Source organism: Eutrema salsugineum, unplaced genomic scaffold, assembly GCF_000478725.1.
Source record: "Eutrema salsugineum unplaced genomic scaffold, Eutsalg1_0 scaffold_1, whole genome shotgun sequence".
NCBI classification, from domain to species: domain Eukaryota; kingdom Viridiplantae; phylum Streptophyta; class Magnoliopsida; order Brassicales; family Brassicaceae; genus Eutrema; species Eutrema salsugineum.
This window is the reverse complement of record NW_006256909.1, coordinates 2,036,240-2,052,725: the sequence shown is the minus strand read 5'-3', so window position 1 is coordinate 2,052,725 and position 16,486 is coordinate 2,036,240. Positions and strand designations below refer to the sequence as shown.

Sequence of the window (16,486 nt, the reverse complement as noted above, 5' to 3'; positions counted from 1 at the left end):
ACACAGAAACCCTAGAGGAGATGTCTAATCTAATAGCTCCGCTTCCTAAGAGAGAACAAGATGATGAATTTTCCTCCTCCTCCTCTGTTCCCTCAGCCATCGTCTCCGTCGTTTTCATCACTTCCAGATGAAATCGTTGAGAGTTTCTTAGCCCGGATATCGATATCTTACTACCGTTCCCTCTCCCTAGTGTCCAAGAGCTTCTACTCTCTTGTCTCTTGTCGGAAAATCTTCACTGTCCGATCCCAAATCGGAGCCACAGAGCCTTGCCTCTACGTGTGCTTGTGGTTACCCAAGAATCGTAGCTGGATTTACCAAAAAAAAAGAAGAGAAAAAAATCATAGCTGGTTCACTCTAATCAATCCTGTAGAGGCCCACATTGATCAGGTAGAGGGTTTGTTACGTCGAGAACCGGTAAGAATCTCTTCCTCCAATGATCCCGCTCGGTTAAATTCGACCAGTGTCACCGTCGGTTTCGAAATCTACCAGATCGGTGGAACCGTCGGGGACAAGCGATCCAAAGCCGTCGATGTGCTTGATTGTCGGAGTCACACGTGGCGTCGTGCTCCGGATCTGACAGTGGCAAGGGAAAGCGCCAAGTCTTGTTTTTTAGACGGGAAAATATATGTAACTGGAGGAGAGGAGGAATCCATGAATTGGGGTGAGGTTTTCGACATAAAGTCTCAAACTTGGAAGCCATTGCCTAGCCCTAGTGATACTGGACTCGATCCGAGTGATCACCAAGTTGTAGTTTTGGGAGGAAGGCTATGCGTCATCACCAAGCATAAGAACAAGTATGCATATGATCCGAAAGAAGGAAGCTGGCTACCAGATACGGGTTTTTTGGGTTCAGTAGAACCTTTACTAACTGAACCTTGTTGTTTTATAGACAATGTATTGATTGTGGAACGTGGCGGTAAGTTCAAGTGGTATGACTCAAGTAATGGAGATTGGTTAATGGTCGAAGGTTTGGAAGATCTGTATGCGAAGCGTTGTCTTGTGGAGGACCGAATGGTTCGATTAGTTAACCATGGGGGGAAACTGGTAATTATATGGAACCAGTGGAAATGGCTTCCATATTCCGATTTTCGGCCCCCATACATTAATATTTGGTGTGCGGTGATTAGGTTGGAGCAGCGTGTGACTCCATTCGGAACCCAGCTTCGTGGGGACATTGAACGGTGTAACGTTGTTGTTTATGATGTCCACAAATCATATCAGCTCTTGAGCTGCCAATCGGTTTCCATATGAAACTCATCTTTTTTTTTATTAACTTTGCTTTCAATTTTTATTTTTCTTTAGCTGTTTTTTTTGTTTTTTTAAACTTATGTTGTTGGTTTTTCTTTATTGTAGTATATTGCATTGCCTTGATTTACACATAAAAATTCAGAAAAGACTTTTATATGATTAATTATTGTTTGAAAATGAAAAACCATTAACACAACAATGGTATTTGATATATTGTAGAAAAAAGGTGAAAATATTTACAAATTTTCCAAATGTAAAAGACATTATCCTAAGAGAAGAAGTCCTCACGGCTAATACCATCTTCATCATCAGACGCATTTTCATCATCGCTCTCATCATTGAAGGTTAGTATAAGATCAAGAAGCTCTCTTCCAGTGGATGAAGAAGATTCTGCTTCTCTATCTGGACTGATACTTCGGTTCCGCAGCGAGAAGAGTTGTGCCAATAGCTCCTGCGGTGAAGATACACGATACATCCAACCCCTAGGCTTTCGCTTGCGCTGGAACACAAATTTCAAAACAAATATTCAATCATCATCATCATCTTGGTAACTGTTACTACCACTATCAACATTCCTCTCGCTACCACCATCACCATTATTATCCATATTGTTATCAATTTCAATAAAACATTCATCTTCATCAGTATCCATCTCATCGTCAGAATCATCACCATCTAGTTCACAGCTATAATCTGAATCTGAATCTGAATCTGAATCATCATCATCTTCTTCAGCATCATCAATAGATTCATCTTCCCCCTCGTTCCCATCAATACCAAAATCCAGGTCATTACGAAATAAATGCTCGTCATAATCATAGTAGCTAAGAAATGATAACCGAAAGCGACTGGGTAACTGGACATTTTTCAAACAGAGTAGCAGTAGACAAATTAGTTTCGATGTCATATCATAAGATCTCAAGCAGAAGAAAAGAAAAGAATAAACGCTGTTAGATCAATTTAGCAATTAGCCTTTACGTAAACTAAAACCTCAGGCAAGTAATAGCATACTATGGCCACTAGATCCAGATGCTGAGCAACCCATGATACCATAAGATCAATGAATGAAATAAATACAAACTTCATGAACAAGGAAACATGAAATTCACTAGACAGTAGACATAGTTTTGGTTTTATGAATTTGGGCTACATATAACACACATATAACACCAGTGTTATAACAGAGTCCTATATCTAAATCATAAAGGTAAGTAAGCACAGAGTTATGCACCTTATTGGGTTTCATAAGTCAGAGAAGGCTCTAGCACGAATGAAAATGAAATAAGCTATCAACTAATCAAGTCATTTTTTTTGAAGACAGCAATAAAGCAATTACCAGTTCGATGTTGTCAGGTAACGTAGCTCTCTCAGCTGCCTTTGAGGTCCACACCTTGATGTCACTTTCAAGTCCGCTGCTAGCAAGCACTGGTATATGAGGATGAGGCTCGATACAGTTAACTACATGCCTATCAGCTTCCATAAGACGTATAAGCTCTCCACTTTTTTTCTTCCAAATAAATATCCGGCCACAGTCTGACCCACTAACCACATATTCAGACCGAGGTCCATAAAAATTAACACCCTTGACCGTCTCACAGTTCTTGTGTCCCTTATAAACCATAGGAACTGGACGTTTGTCATCATCTTTTGGAGACGAAGCTGATTCTGAGTTTGATTTACTATTCTTGGACACCGGAGAGGATGTGACAGGGTTAGACCCTAATCCCATATCGTGTGTGAAAAGGTAGATGAACTCATCATTGTATGAAACAAGGAGTTCGCTTTGCTCTGAGAAGGCCAAACCCGTTATTCCAACATGTTCATTGCCAATAAGGTGTAGAGGGCAAAAATGATCTGCAGCTCGGCTAAAACCATTTAAACTGTCACCCTGAAAACTACGGATATCATAAAGACGAGCGTACTCGTCCATCCCACCAACAGCAAAGAGGTTGGAGTTTCTCGGGTCGATTGCAATTGCATTTAGCTGGACGGCTTCCATGTTCCTCCTCCTAGGATCAACTGATTGGCATGTGAAAAGTTCTGTAGGTGCTTGAGTCCTCAGATCAAACTGAAATGGGCAAGAATCCAATTTTCAAGAACTTTTTAATGGAATCTAAAGGATTCTAAAGTAGATCTAGTGTGATAAAGCTATTACTACTCACACGTTGTACTAATCCATCTTCACCACATGTGTAGAATATATGAGGGTTTCCTGGCTCGATGCCAAGCTTATGAGCTCGTCCTTGATGCGATCCCAAGAACGACGTCTCCACTTTCCCACTCTCAAGAATACTCGCACGCCGAACCTGAGGATATTTGGAATGTTTCACACAGGCTTAGAAACAAGAAACTAACCAAGTAAGCGTGATCTCAAGAGCTCAAAGAGATTACCATTCCATCTGCAGCACAGGTTACAATGGTGCGATCATCAGAGAAAGGCATAAACTTGGCCTGAAATACGTTATTAGCGTGTCCTGAATGAAACGAGAGCTTAACGTTCCCGAGCTGCCAATCCCAAATAATGACGCGCCGATCATCAGAACCCGAAATCAGAACGTCTCCATCGGCATTGAAGCTCACGGTGTTTACACAACCTTTGTGCTTCACTAGCTTCCGGTGTACCTCTAGACGCAAAACCAGATTCTACAACGACAAAACCAATAAGATAGTGATTCAAAATGGGTTTTTTCAAGTGATTCCTTCGAATTGAGATTCAGTTAACGATGGAACAAACCTCGGAGCCGGAGAAGCGCTTGGAGAAATTACGGGAGGAAATCCCACCGACCTCTCGTCGCCAAAAATCAACAACAGGGTGATGCAACCCGTTAAAGCTCGATCGACCCTTCTTCGAGTTCTCAGTCATCTTCCAAAGATTCAACGGAAAAGGGCTAATCGCTAGCTACTCCGGAGAGGATAGAGAAGGAGTCTACTGTTATGGCGTAAGCCCGTCGCCGGAAGAGAGGCGATTATTTGGTCCAATGAGAAGGTCAGGCGTGTGACCTCATTAGTCAGTCATTAGTAGTGGGCTTATTGGGCTTCTTATGAATCCTAATATTTTTTCTCTTTGGAGTTTTTAATTTCTACACACCAAATCGATAAAATTGTTTTTTTTAAGGATAAAATTTTGTATTTTTTTTGGAACACAGAGATGAAAATTAACATGTACATATGAACTCAAACTCTTTCGCAATAAAGCAATCCAATATCATAAATAGTCTATATAACAACATATAAAAGCAAGCTATAAGTGCACATCCGTATGATACAACATGTGAAAATACAAACAATATTCTTAGCTAAAGAAATAAAAATACAAACAATCTATAAAACATGGCTACAGATATTGAAACGAGTCTTGATTATTCTCACACAACACAATGATTCAAACTTGGCTAACAATTCTCACTCGAACCAGTAAACCAATATATAACCACAAGTTTACTCAGTATTACCAAAGGAAGTCTTCAGTTTAGCACTTCCTCGGCTTGGATTCAAGTCTTTCGTATCCTTACCGATACGCTATGATAACACTCTGAACATCGTCAATGTCCCTAACTTCATATCGAGCAAAACCAGATTGGTTAAGAACAAAGTCCCACTCTTTCAAAGTCCGTTCTTTGCCTGTGCTTGTGTGAGCCATCATCACCATATCAAGCATCAATCTCACATGCTCTAACTTCTCATCCCTCTCTTCCACTATCATCGTCTCTTTCTTCTCTCTGATCACAGATTCCACTATCAACACTTTCCCAATATTTGGTGGGATCGCTTCTTTACAATTCTTCAATATTTTTATGCAATCTTTGTCTCCCCAATCATGTAACACCCACTGTTGTCATTTTCCACATTTTACTTATTAGACCACGTAATTTATATCCTGCTTTAAAATATGTTTGAAGCCTTAGCATTTTAATGATATGCAGAAAAAAACATACTTTTTATTTACGATCATGTCACCACTTTTATTTTTTTATTAACAGAAAATGGACTTTCAAACAAAAAAAGTGTTTGCTTTGAAAAAAAAGTGTCTCAGAGTATTGGTTAATATATAATATATGTGAAATTGGTAGTGGTTGCTTTATTTATTTGGCACTTGATAGTGGTTGCCATCAATTGATTCGGTAGTTTAGTGTCACTCATATATATATATATATATATATCATTTTATCATGTCTAAATTATTCATGTTTTTTGGTATAGATGGTAGAAAATAAATGGATTTTAAAATTTTCAACATTTTTTGTTTAAGACATCCGAAATTTTTTTCTATAAAAATAAAAAAGGGATTTTTTTTATTTTTAAGAAGTTGGTTCTAAATTCCTATATATGAGTTGAATAAATTAACAAGCCTGTATCACACTTCTTGTTGTAGGAGAATACTTCTCTTTATGCATGTATTTTAGGTCTCTTTAAAAATAGATATCATATGTTTTCTCATGCTGTCAACACACACACATATTACATATATATCGATATATATATATATATAGATCTTTTTAATAAGTAAAATTAATGCATAATAAAACAATCGTATTAAAACAAGCAGACACTGACAACTACAATTAAAACAAATGTAATCACAAACGTTATACGAAATACGTACGAAAAAAAAATCAAATCATAATATTTTTTATATATATAGCTTAATTAGTACGAGACGACGAGGTTTATTGCAAAGTGAGAAGAAATTTCAAACAGTATTATACAGTACTAAACAAAAAAAAAAAAAGAATGTTAGTTCTGATATTTATCCATTTCATTCTTGACTGTTGTGTGAAAACTTAACTTTGAGCACTAAATGAAAGCTGTAAGAAATATAAAGAAAGGAAAAACGCTAAGCTTTTGCTTACTACTGAATAGTAATAGTTAATCACAAGAATATAGAGTATGAAAATGAACTTAACCTTAATGAAAACGGCGTCGCATTTAGGAATGGAAACAAACATATCGCCTCCAATATGCTCAACACCATCCATGACTTGCGCAACTTCGGTAACATGAGGAAGATCAAAGTTAAATCCTTTGATCCAAGGAAACTCTTTAACCAATATACCCATCGTCTCTCCGGTAGCGCCACCTACGTCCACCACCGTACCCACGCCGTCAAACAAGTCGTGACAAGCACCCGCTACACGTGGCACCACGCGCCTTGAGTCACAAGCCATGGCCTCACTGATCATAACGCTGAGGCATGGATTATCCTCTGCAAAAGCCCACACATCCTTGCCGTGCACCGCATCGAACGGTGGTGGATGTGAGCCGTTAACCGGAGAAGAGACGACTGAGCTCAGCCTCAACCATGGCGCGAGCATCTCGGGACTTGTTTCGAAGAGAACAAAAGGAGCCAGAGACTTGCCGTCACGTTTTGTGATCATCATGCGGCGAGAGAGTGGCGTGTTAGTGTAGCCTGTGGCTAGACCATCTTTTGTTGGGACTTCTTTGAAGATTCCTTGGTGCACGAGAAACCTCATTATACGGAGGAGATGTGACGGAGAGGCGGAGACTGCGGAGGAGAGCTCGGCTAGTGTCACGGGCTGTGACGAAGGATGGTTTTCAATGGCTTCTGGTATCTTAAGATCAATCGCACACTTTGCAGCTGCTATATCTGCAAACCCAAAGACATATCTCCATATGTCTAGAGAAGCTTTAGCTTCTTCATCTAATATGTTTCTTTTACTTTCTTCCATTTTGTTTCTAACTCTTCTTTTCTCTATCAAATATTTTGTAAAGTAAAGACAGGTGATCCGGAGTTAAAGAATTAGGGTTTTTTTATAGTGATTAAAATATGAGGGCACAATAGTTATTTTGTCTTGTAAAGACACAGTGGTAATTTCGGGACCACAAAGGAAGAACCCACATGTTTAAAATTAAAATGGATTCAATGCTCCTAACTCCTAAGTGATCAGTATCATCACATTCAAGATCTCGGTACATTTATTTATTTATTTTGAGCGGATAGAATATCTGACCACTTGTTAATTTATCTTGTTAGTTTATCACTGTCGGTTGCCGAATATTGTATATGAATTATCTGTCCTTGTTTAGCTTTGCTAATAAAATTGAGATGTTAGCCCTGGACTCCTATCAAATTAATGACCTAGTCACAAGTTAGTAGCAATAAAATGATATAGCAACTGATGTGGTTATGAAATTATGATGAAGGAAAAAAGTGGATACAAAAGGAATCAACAAGCTTCAGTGTTTTGGCCTACCCCTTTGATATCCGACCAGTACGTCCGACTTGTGTATTACATGAAACTTAATTAATGATAAAAATTATTTATCATGAGTTAAATTTTAAGCTAATTTATAATGTAACCTACCAACACCTCTGAATACCAATATTCCCACCTAACCAAGCTTTGTCAACCAAACAAAGACATATCAGCGTACCTGTCAAATGTCTTGGACACGTTTTTATGTAAATTTACGGGCTGAATGACTTCTGTTATGTATACACACATGTACATCCATGGATTTTCTAATGCAAGTTGATTTATGGACCTTCCTTTTCTACTTAGCAAATTTTCCATCGCATGTCCATTTTTTTACGCGGTCCCAGTCAAAAGCTTAAAATAAAAAAAAATGTTCTTCTGATATTTCCATTAATTGACATAAAAACCTTTAAATAGAGAAGACACCATGGAACCTCAAAAAAAAAAAAAAAAAACTCGCTTTGAGATATTATTATCTGTTTACCTTTTAATACTTGACAGATCTAAATCATTTTAAATAAAGTATAAATTATGTTAAATTTTCTGAAAGATACAACATATATAGTTGGTAAATTTTTATCACAGTTTTTTGGAGAACATAAATTGGTAAGACAATTCTATTCTCGGTTGAAAATATTTCCTAAAAACCGCTACAATATTTTGTTTGCGCAATGAAACACATGCATTTCTGGTGTTAAATTCCTTTTCTCTAGCTTACGCTTTTCTAGGATTTATTTCTTTGTTTTATATGCATGAGACTTCGAATCCCGTTTGAACGAAAATCTCAAGACGTTTACCAACAGTAACAACATTATTACCTTGGAGGCTCTATTTGTGTATAACATCTCATCAACTAACCCGCCTAAAATGGAAAGCTTTTACCAATTAGTTCTTTATGCGCTAATCGATTACTTACCAATCCGTGGATTCGACCCAATATTTCAGAAAATAAAAACTCTATGGTCGAGTTGTGATTGGTTTGAAATAACCTAAGATAACTGGATGATAATTTAGGACCACTAAAATGATGTCTATGTAGAAGGTATATACAAAATAAAAAGGTATATACAAATAGAATTTAACGAGGAAAAAACAGAATCTAGGACCACTAGAGTCTTCAACCAAAATAAAAAGGACCACTAAATTCATATATCCAAAAAATTCATCAAAACTAGACGTATAAAGTTAACTAAAATGACATATATTTGTTATTTGAAGAAAACCTATGCTGTTCTCCTATTATAAATATGATTAACCAACGCACAAAAACTTCTATGGAAAATTTCCGAAAAAGAATTGAAGAATAATATGATTTTCAGTTTTGTTTTTCAGAAAAAATGACATAGACTATCCGATCTACATAAACAAGTTAAACAACAACTAAGCCGCCTAAAATGGAAGAAAAAATCCTGCCAATAATCTAAGAAAATGATGGCCAAAATACCTGAAAAACTTCACGTGAAAACTGAAGCACGTTAGTATTTATAATGTAGGCCCACTCTGCGGTAAATATGACTCTAAAATAAAAAAATACGTGTCTCAAATTAATTTTGTTCTAAATCAGATTTTCAGTTTTTTTTTAGATATTGTTTTTTGGCCCTTTTAATTATTTTAGTTTATATCATAAATATGAACACAATGCGAAATAAAACTTAAGATATAGTTTTTTCAACTGGTATTTTCTTTCATCAAGTCTTATAAAATCTCTAATTACTTCACTGGTGTATTTATCCAAAAAAAATAATAATAAAACTACAAATTTAATCATTAGGTATAGGGGCGAAAAACTAATCGAACCATCTAGTAACTGGTTCCTCCGAAGTTTCCCTCAGGATAGCTGGAGCTTAGCCTCCATCTTCACATCAAAGATCACGCGCGTGTTCTTGAATTAAGGATATATACTTCCTTGGAATATGAGGCATGTATATATTTATTGTGGAGGGAGTTATTATCTCTGGAAACCCCATCACAGAAACCTTAGAAAACGGATCAACCGAAACTACAGTGGACATATAATTTCCTAGAGTTACTTTTAGAAAAGCTTTAATGTTCTTCCGTTGCTGTGTTATAAACATTTAATGATTATCTAATTTATTATGTAATTTACCACCTTTCTTTTTACTGAATTTTGTCCCAGCCTATAAATTCTAAACTGCTTTCCCTAATTAAACCATCCAAACATCAAAGCAAAAACAAGAAAAAGAGAGAGATGGGAAACAACTCAAGAGCTATTGTCTCCTTAGTCTTAGTTGCAACCTTATGTGCTCCAGTTTTAATCACTCAAGGAGTAGCTAATGAGCAACCAGCACGCTCACAATTTCCACCTGATTTTCCTATTGATATGGAAAAATGTTGGTCATCTCTTTTTAATACTCGTGGATGCGTATTCGAACTATACAAATCAGTTTTCTCTGGTCAGTTTGGAAACGTCGGAGTCGCATGTTGCAAAGCATTCTCAACAATCGATGCTAACTGTTGGCCACATATGTTTCCGTTAAATCCGTTCTTTCCACCGCTTCTTAAAGACAACTGCGCACACATCATCCCCAATTCTCCCACACACTAGTGAAATCAGGAATGAAAGTGATTTGATGCTTAGAAAATAGTCGAATTAGTTTAGAAATCTAAGGAAATTCTTCTATTCATGTTCTAAGTGTCTTATGAATATCAATCATCCAATAAATTAAAGTGATATTTCTTGCATATATAGTTTACTGGGATTATGGTAATTTATCAGTTTACTGTAGGCTGTCCTTTTTTACGAATATATAAAACCCAATTAAGAAAAGATTAATGACATATAGATTCGTTAGCAAATCGAACTACCTAAAGCTAAGCTATAATTGGTGTAAGATGACGAAAGGCCTCTGTCATTTACAATCAAGAGTTCAGGTGTTTCAACCAACACAACGCATAGGAAAAAAAAAGAAAAAAGAAAACACATTACACAATACACATAGAACGTTAAACATATTATACAATTAATGATCAGAAAAATTTGCTTGCAGCAACCAAACACTCCAAGTCCATCTGTCTAACTCCCTTGAAATTTCCGGAAATAAGATTTTCCCCTGGCTAACATACACAAATTTGACCACACTTAACCACTACTCATCATAACCGATCGAATATATCAAGTTGCTAATCCGAGTCCATAAACCAAACCAGAATCAAAACCAACTAAGTGTGTAAAATTGTGTAACATTTTAAGTGTGTAAATTTGACAATAAACCAAATGTTTTTTTTTTTAACATTGATCTATTATTATTCTATTACAAATTATGAGAACTATTACATCGACAATTCTTCGACGGACAAATTTCTCGCCTGCAAACACGCTAAACGGATCTCCATGCACCATGTTGAAAATCTCCTGTAAGTTTGTTCCATTAATCTGCAAATTAATAATAAATCGCACTTGGGATTCGAAACCTAAAACTCTTGATATAGAATCATTAATGAACCCATTAACCAGTAGGCTAAGAGGTTTCCACAAACCAAATGTTTTGGACCACTAAAGATGTAATCCTGAGGTTTTAATTTTTTTTTTTCAAAGTGAAACGGCGACTTTAATGTTAGACTTGAAGGCACGACATTAATTCTCAGTGAACTTTAAGAAATTAATTAGGAAACATTTTTTCTTCAAATTGAAAGACTTATTTGACTTTGTATTTTCCTAGGAACAAACTAGGAAATAACATCATAGACCGTTTCGATCGACCCTTTCGTTTCCCTCCAGATTTAACCCAATATCATAAAACTTATTCTTTTTTACATTATCTAATTTTGATTTTGAGATAAAAAATATGTAATGTTTTCGCCTATTTTATAATCGTAAATCAGTAAAACAACACTACCGTAGTTCGATCTACTAGATATATAGACTTTTTTTTTTCTTTTCGAATATAGTTTTTTAAAGAGACTCATCTAAAATACAGTCACTTATAATAAAAACACACTTTGATTGGCCATTTGATTTTAAAAATTAAGTTTGAATAGTAGTTTTTGTTTTTGGTTTTAAGTTTGAATAGTACTCCGTTTTCTTGATTATACGATTGACTTTTCCTTGGTCAGCATCACCCGTTACTCTCAAAATTAGTATTTTTCGTTTTCTTGCACTTGTATCCTAATTTATTTTTCCACCTTCTAAACACAAGGTCATAACCAAAATATTTTAAAATGTATAATTTGGTTTTAAGTTTGAAATAGTACTCCGTTTTCTTGATTACGATTGTCTTTTCCTTGGTCAGCATCAACCGTTACTCTCAAAAGTAATATTTTTCGTTTTCTTGCACTTGTATCTCAATTTATTTTCCCACCTCCTAAAAACAAGTTCATAACCAAAATACTAGAAAATGTAAAAAACAAAATCAAAAGCTTTGCAAGACCTATTATAGGAAGAGATGATGACGTGGGCGGCTAAATATCCGTTGCCACAGACTACAAGGCCGGTCTACTTTGTGCAGAGCCCACCGAACACAGACGTAGACAAGATATCGACCAGAACGGATTTTAGCCCGTTTGGATCACCCTCTAACCGACAAAGCCAGGTCAGTCACTACCATCATCGTGAGTCTGTGGGCGATTCCCCTTCGACATCACGGTTCTCAGGACCATTGAGAAATGGGTACAGTAGCCTCCAAGTGTATGATCATGACCGTCCAATCAACGAGGATGATGATGATGATGAAATGGACGGTCCAGACGAGAGGAGGGGAAGGAAAACGAGGTTTTACTCGTGCTTGCTGTTTAACTTTGTGTTGGCCTTCACCATCTTCTGTCTAATTTTGTGGGGTGTTTCCAAATCTTTCTCACCTATTGTCTCCATGAAGGTAATTGATAGATATTTGATTGTTTCAACCATAAATTTTGTGTTATGATAATTTTACGTTTTCTAAATATGTTTTTATGTTTTCCAATACAAAAATATGAATTAAAAATCATAAAACAAATGCAAACGATATATTAATATGATGACAAAACAAAAAATCGATGACAAATGATGTTATATAATCTTTTGCGTTCATCAATTTAACTGTATGTTTTTTTTGTGAATTTTTTTTTTTGGTAAATTTTTGTTTTTGGGTGAAGTTATCAGAATTCATATTAACAAAAAAAAAGGTTATGAGAATTCAATCATTCAGCTCCCTAATAATATGTAGGGGAAAACAAGTATCGCTTAGATCGTTTGTAAATATGTTTAACAAATAAAATGCCGTCTAAAAGTTGGTATTTATGTTTTTTTTATTCACGAAAATAATCAGGGGTTGGTAATTGAGAGCTTGAACGTGCAATCCGGGAACGACGCATCGGGAGTACTCACAGATATGCTAACTCTAAATTCAACGGTCAGGATCTTATACAGAAACCCTGCAACTTTTTTCACTGTCCACGTCACCTCCCTTCCCCTCCAGCTCAGCTATTCACAGCTCATTCTCGCCTCCGGTCAGGTAAACAATTTCACACCTTATTGATTAAACCGGGCAGGTTATGATTCTTTTTCGTTTTTTTTTGCCCCGTGTGATAAAAAATAGATGGAGAAGTTCTCTCAACGAAGGAAGACAGAGAGAATCATTGAGACCAAAGTATTAGGCAATCAAATTCCTTTGTACGGAGGCGTACCGGCTCTCTACTCCCAACGAGCTAAACCGGACCGAGTCGTTCTGCCTTTGAATCTGACGTTCACGTTGCGATCACGGGCTTATGTGCTCGGCCGATTGGTCAAGACTAAGTTCTACTCGAAAATCAGATGCAGCATCACATTCCATGGCGACAAACTTGGCAAGCAACTTGATCTCTCTAAGTCTTGCTATCTCCATTAACAGAGATGACTCAAATGAGCGGCGAAATCAATTCCTTTTGTTTATTAGAAAAGATTAAATTATTTCTGTGAGATATACATGTAAAAATCTGAACCAAAGATAAATATATAGTGTTTTCATTAATTTCTTTTATGCTAGTACTAAATTTGATCGAAAATTAGAACTTAGGATTTCCTCTTTCTTGTGAGAGATATGTCTATTAAACAATGATAATTACAAAATTTAAATGTTTCCATTGACATTTTTATCCATAAAAAAATAAATGCCATCGATCGCGACTGTCTTATCAAAAGGATGTTGGTGGAGAATAAATACGGTGCCGCCGCCGTTTTCTTAAACTGCATGCATCTAGACGTCATTAGGCAGGTAGTGTTTCCAAGTTTGACCGCTTGTGCCATTAAATCATATTTACATGTTGCAAGAATGCTTTAGGGTTTGAAGAAGTTTGCATGTAAACCCTTATCAGCCAAACGCAAAGCCGAAGCAACCACAAGCAAAACGCTGAGAGAAGCACCAAAGAAACCCACCAAGACGTTGAGCAACCACATCAGGCTTTTCCTTTGGGGCTGTTTGATAGATATCCACATGAAACAGGGGTACGTAAACGTAACAAGCAAGCCTATTGCTCCGATAAGAACCGCTAGATAAGGTAAGAAGGAGAATCCAACGGCTACAAAGAAACAAACCAAACCCAAGAACACACGCAACATCATCCGAACAAAGATGGAGCAAGGCTTTTGTGTCTTGGTTGTGTACACCATCTCGGCGTTGTCACAAGCCGGCATTAAGTTGATAGGATATGAGCATAAGCAATTGAAGATGAACGTGAGGTGTATGAAACAAGCGGCTCGCTTCGAGTAGTCTCGTTCGTAAAGATTCAAGTAGTTGCCTATTGGACCTCCCGTACCCGGAATCTATTATATATTAGAATTAACATTAAACCAAGAATTTTGTTGAAACACGTATTCGTTAACTTGTAACTTGTAACACTTTTTTTTTCAAAATGTAAAGGCAAACGCAAAAAAAAAAAAAACATACCTTGTCACCGTATGCCCAATAGACAACAATAGCTACAAGAAACATACAAATCGCGATGAACACATGAGAGATAACAACTGCTCTCCACATTGTCTTACTCGAAGGATTCTTTGAATCGGAAGGAAGTGTACCCTACAAATATAAACCAATTAAAAACCCTTGTCAATATTAACGTTTATATAATTCAATTATAAAATGCGAGTTTCTTTCACTATAATCGTTAGTTAAGACCTGTATCTCGAGGACGAGGTTGTTCCCGCGAAATGCAATAGCTATCAATCCAATGGCATTGAAAATGTTATCGAAACTTGTGTCCGTTGTAGCGTAAGAGACGCTGTTTTGATTCCTTTGAGGAACACTAGTTAGAGGTAAAATCCAGATAGCAGTGGAATATGCTACGGCCGTAGCAGCACCGATCAACGAGAGTCCAAAAAGAGAATTTAGATTTGGAAACTGAGACATGACCACCGCGAGGCAGCTAAAGATCAAGAAACATTGCACGGTAGAAAGTGGAACTGTGTCATCTTCAGACATAATGTGTACAAGTTGTTTAATCGTTTTCCCTCCGGTTATAACCAGAATCGAACAAGCTCCTCCTGAGAGATACATCACAGGGAATATTCCGAGAAGTTTCCCAAGCTTCACACCTATTTATTTGATTGTTTCCATGACAACAAGAACAACAACCGTTTTAAGAAACTGAAGTTCTCGAATAAAATCCAATTATACCCTGTAAAACGACAAACTTTTAAGAATAAATACCAAATGAAGCAATTGCGAGTCTTAAGTATCTGCTGAAACGTATTCCATGAACGGCTTCGTGGAGTTGAACAAGAAGCCACACCGTGTAAAGCTTCCATGCAAATCCCACCGTTAAAATTATCAGTCCCCATACCCTGGAAACACGAAAAAATATATATTTTATTTGTATACATAGTATTCGCAAGAAAACTAAATATGGTAAATTTTAAACCGGAGATAATTAATGAATAGAGAGAAAATTTTGGTTTGATTTGATATGAGAATTTTTTTACCATCCGAGTGCTGCGAAAGCTGCAGGAAGAAGAAGCACTTGGAAACCAAGTCCTGAACAAAGAAGATGAAACGTCGCCGTATAAATATTCCCTTTTCTCGATTCTGTGATCGGCAGCCACTCTTCTACCGGAATCCGTCCACCATCATCGCCGTCGCTGTCGCCGGAGATTGGTTGTGGATTCTTGGGAAGGGTTTGTGACATAAATAAAGGAGAACCACCACTTTCTTGTGATTCCAAATCAAACAATTTGGCCAATGCTTTTTTTGACATTGTATAAAAGAGTATTAACTTTTCTTTTCTCTCTCGCTCTCTCGAGGGTTTCAATCGCGTTTTTAACGTACCGCCACAGATTTTGTATTACTTCTCTCTCCATTCACTTGATTATATAGTTAATTTATTGGGAACGTGCGTTATTGGGAAGCTGCGTTACTACATTCATTTGGAGTTTTTGGGGGGCTTTTTTTTTCTTTCTTTTTTCTATAAGTGGTAAAGAGAATCTTAAAAAGTTTACACAGTAATTTCGTATCTCTAGACATCATTTTAAGTATTATATTTTGAAGTTGAAACTAGTAACATATAGAAATCGTCCCGATATAATTAGTTAGGCATCTATAATTATAATTGATAACTCATTTATCTTCTTCTTTTTTTTGGTGTGTGCAACAATAAAATATTTATCTTTAATTCATTAAGTAAAATAGTTGGAAATTGGAAATCAATTATCTCACGTAGAACGTTGGAACTGATTCGATATGACGTAAGCATAATGACGTAATCAGTTATGTTACTTTCAAACACTCAAAATCAAAAAAGCGGGACCCTCTCGTGACTGGTAGATGAAGTCTTCAAATTTTGTCTGGGTGGCTCAAGTCCATCGCAAAAGTTGCCAAACTGGTTTGCGTTAGATTGTGTTCATTTGTACAATTGGACTTTGTTTGCTCTTCGGGGGTTCCGGTCAAAACAGGCGTCAATTTTGAGCTTAACTTCCGTCAATGTCTCTTTGTTGTTTAAATTTCTTTATACATATTTAAAGTTCGAGTTGCTTTTGACTCGACTTTTGTTTTATACAAAAGTAATAAAAAAATATGTGTAAAGATATAAAGAGAGGTCATCTAGTCATCTACTTT

General features: G+C 36.5%; 6 protein-coding genes across 8 annotated transcripts; 3 read left to right on the top strand and 3 right to left on the bottom strand.

Annotated features, from left to right (window-relative positions):
* The first annotated feature begins 4 nt into the window (after nt 1–4).
* LOC18028924 (putative F-box/kelch-repeat protein At4g35120) lies at nt 5–1,435 on the top strand. The gene has a single exon (XM_006412080.2). It carries the CDS (start codon nt 61–63, stop codon nt 1,249–1,251), a length of 1,191 nt encoding a protein of 396 aa, XP_006412143.1. The 5' UTR covers nt 5–60; the 3' UTR covers nt 1,252–1,435.
* LOC18028922 (DDB1- and CUL4-associated factor 8) lies at nt 1,355–4,215 on the bottom strand. 3 transcript variants are annotated; one of them, XM_024148948.1, is made up of 6 exons: nt 3,983–4,215; nt 3,640–3,891; nt 3,411–3,554; nt 2,585–3,316; nt 1,921–2,104; nt 1,598–1,747 (listed from the first exon to the last, which is right to left on the bottom strand). In XM_024148948.1, the coding sequence occupies exons 1-6, from the start codon at nt 4,109–4,111 to the stop codon at nt 1,731–1,733; spliced, it is 1,458 nt and encodes a 485-aa protein (XP_024004716.1). In that variant the 5' UTR covers nt 4,112–4,215; the 3' UTR covers nt 1,598–1,730. The 3 variants fall into 3 exon arrangements, with proteins under 3 accessions (XP_024004715.1, XP_006412141.2, XP_024004716.1); XM_024148947.1 differs by lacking the exon at nt 1,921–2,104 and having other exon boundaries at nt 1,355–1,747; XM_006412078.2 differs by having other exon boundaries at nt 1,444–2,104.
* Nucleotides 4,216–4,421: 206 nt separating this feature from the next.
* Nucleotides 4,422–6,983, bottom strand: LOC18028921 (acetylserotonin O-methyltransferase). Its single transcript, XM_006412077.2, has 2 exons — nt 6,153–6,983; nt 4,422–5,077 (listed from the first exon to the last, which is right to left on the bottom strand). The coding sequence occupies exons 1-2, from the start codon at nt 6,933–6,935 to the stop codon at nt 4,757–4,759; spliced, it is 1,104 nt and encodes a 367-aa protein (XP_006412140.1). The 5' UTR covers nt 6,936–6,983; the 3' UTR covers nt 4,422–4,756.
* A 2,689-nt stretch (nt 6,984–9,672) lies between these two features.
* LOC112082366 (egg cell-secreted protein 1.4) lies at nt 9,673–10,029 on the top strand. Its single transcript, XM_024150029.1, has one exon. The coding sequence runs from the start codon at nt 9,673–9,675 to the stop codon at nt 10,027–10,029; it is 357 nt and encodes a 118-aa protein (XP_024005797.1).
* Nucleotides 10,030–11,810: 1,781 nt separating this feature from the next.
* On the top strand, nt 11,811–13,359 carry LOC18028920. Its single transcript, XM_006412076.2, has 3 exons — nt 11,811–12,295; nt 12,728–12,913; nt 12,998–13,359. Exons 1-3 carry the CDS (start codon nt 11,867–11,869, stop codon nt 13,283–13,285), a joined length of 903 nt encoding a protein of 300 aa, XP_006412139.1. The 5' UTR covers nt 11,811–11,866; the 3' UTR covers nt 13,286–13,359.
* A 227-nt stretch (nt 13,360–13,586) lies between these two features.
* On the bottom strand, nt 13,587–15,719 carry LOC18028919 (lysine histidine transporter-like 7). The gene is made up of 5 exons (XM_006412075.2): nt 15,358–15,719; nt 15,086–15,219; nt 14,555–14,970; nt 14,324–14,455; nt 13,587–14,199 (listed from the first exon to the last, which is right to left on the bottom strand). Exons 1-5 carry the CDS (start codon nt 15,627–15,629, stop codon nt 13,714–13,716), a joined length of 1,440 nt encoding a protein of 479 aa, XP_006412138.1. The 5' UTR covers nt 15,630–15,719; the 3' UTR covers nt 13,587–13,713.
* Between the last annotated feature and the right edge of the window lie 767 nt (nt 15,720–16,486).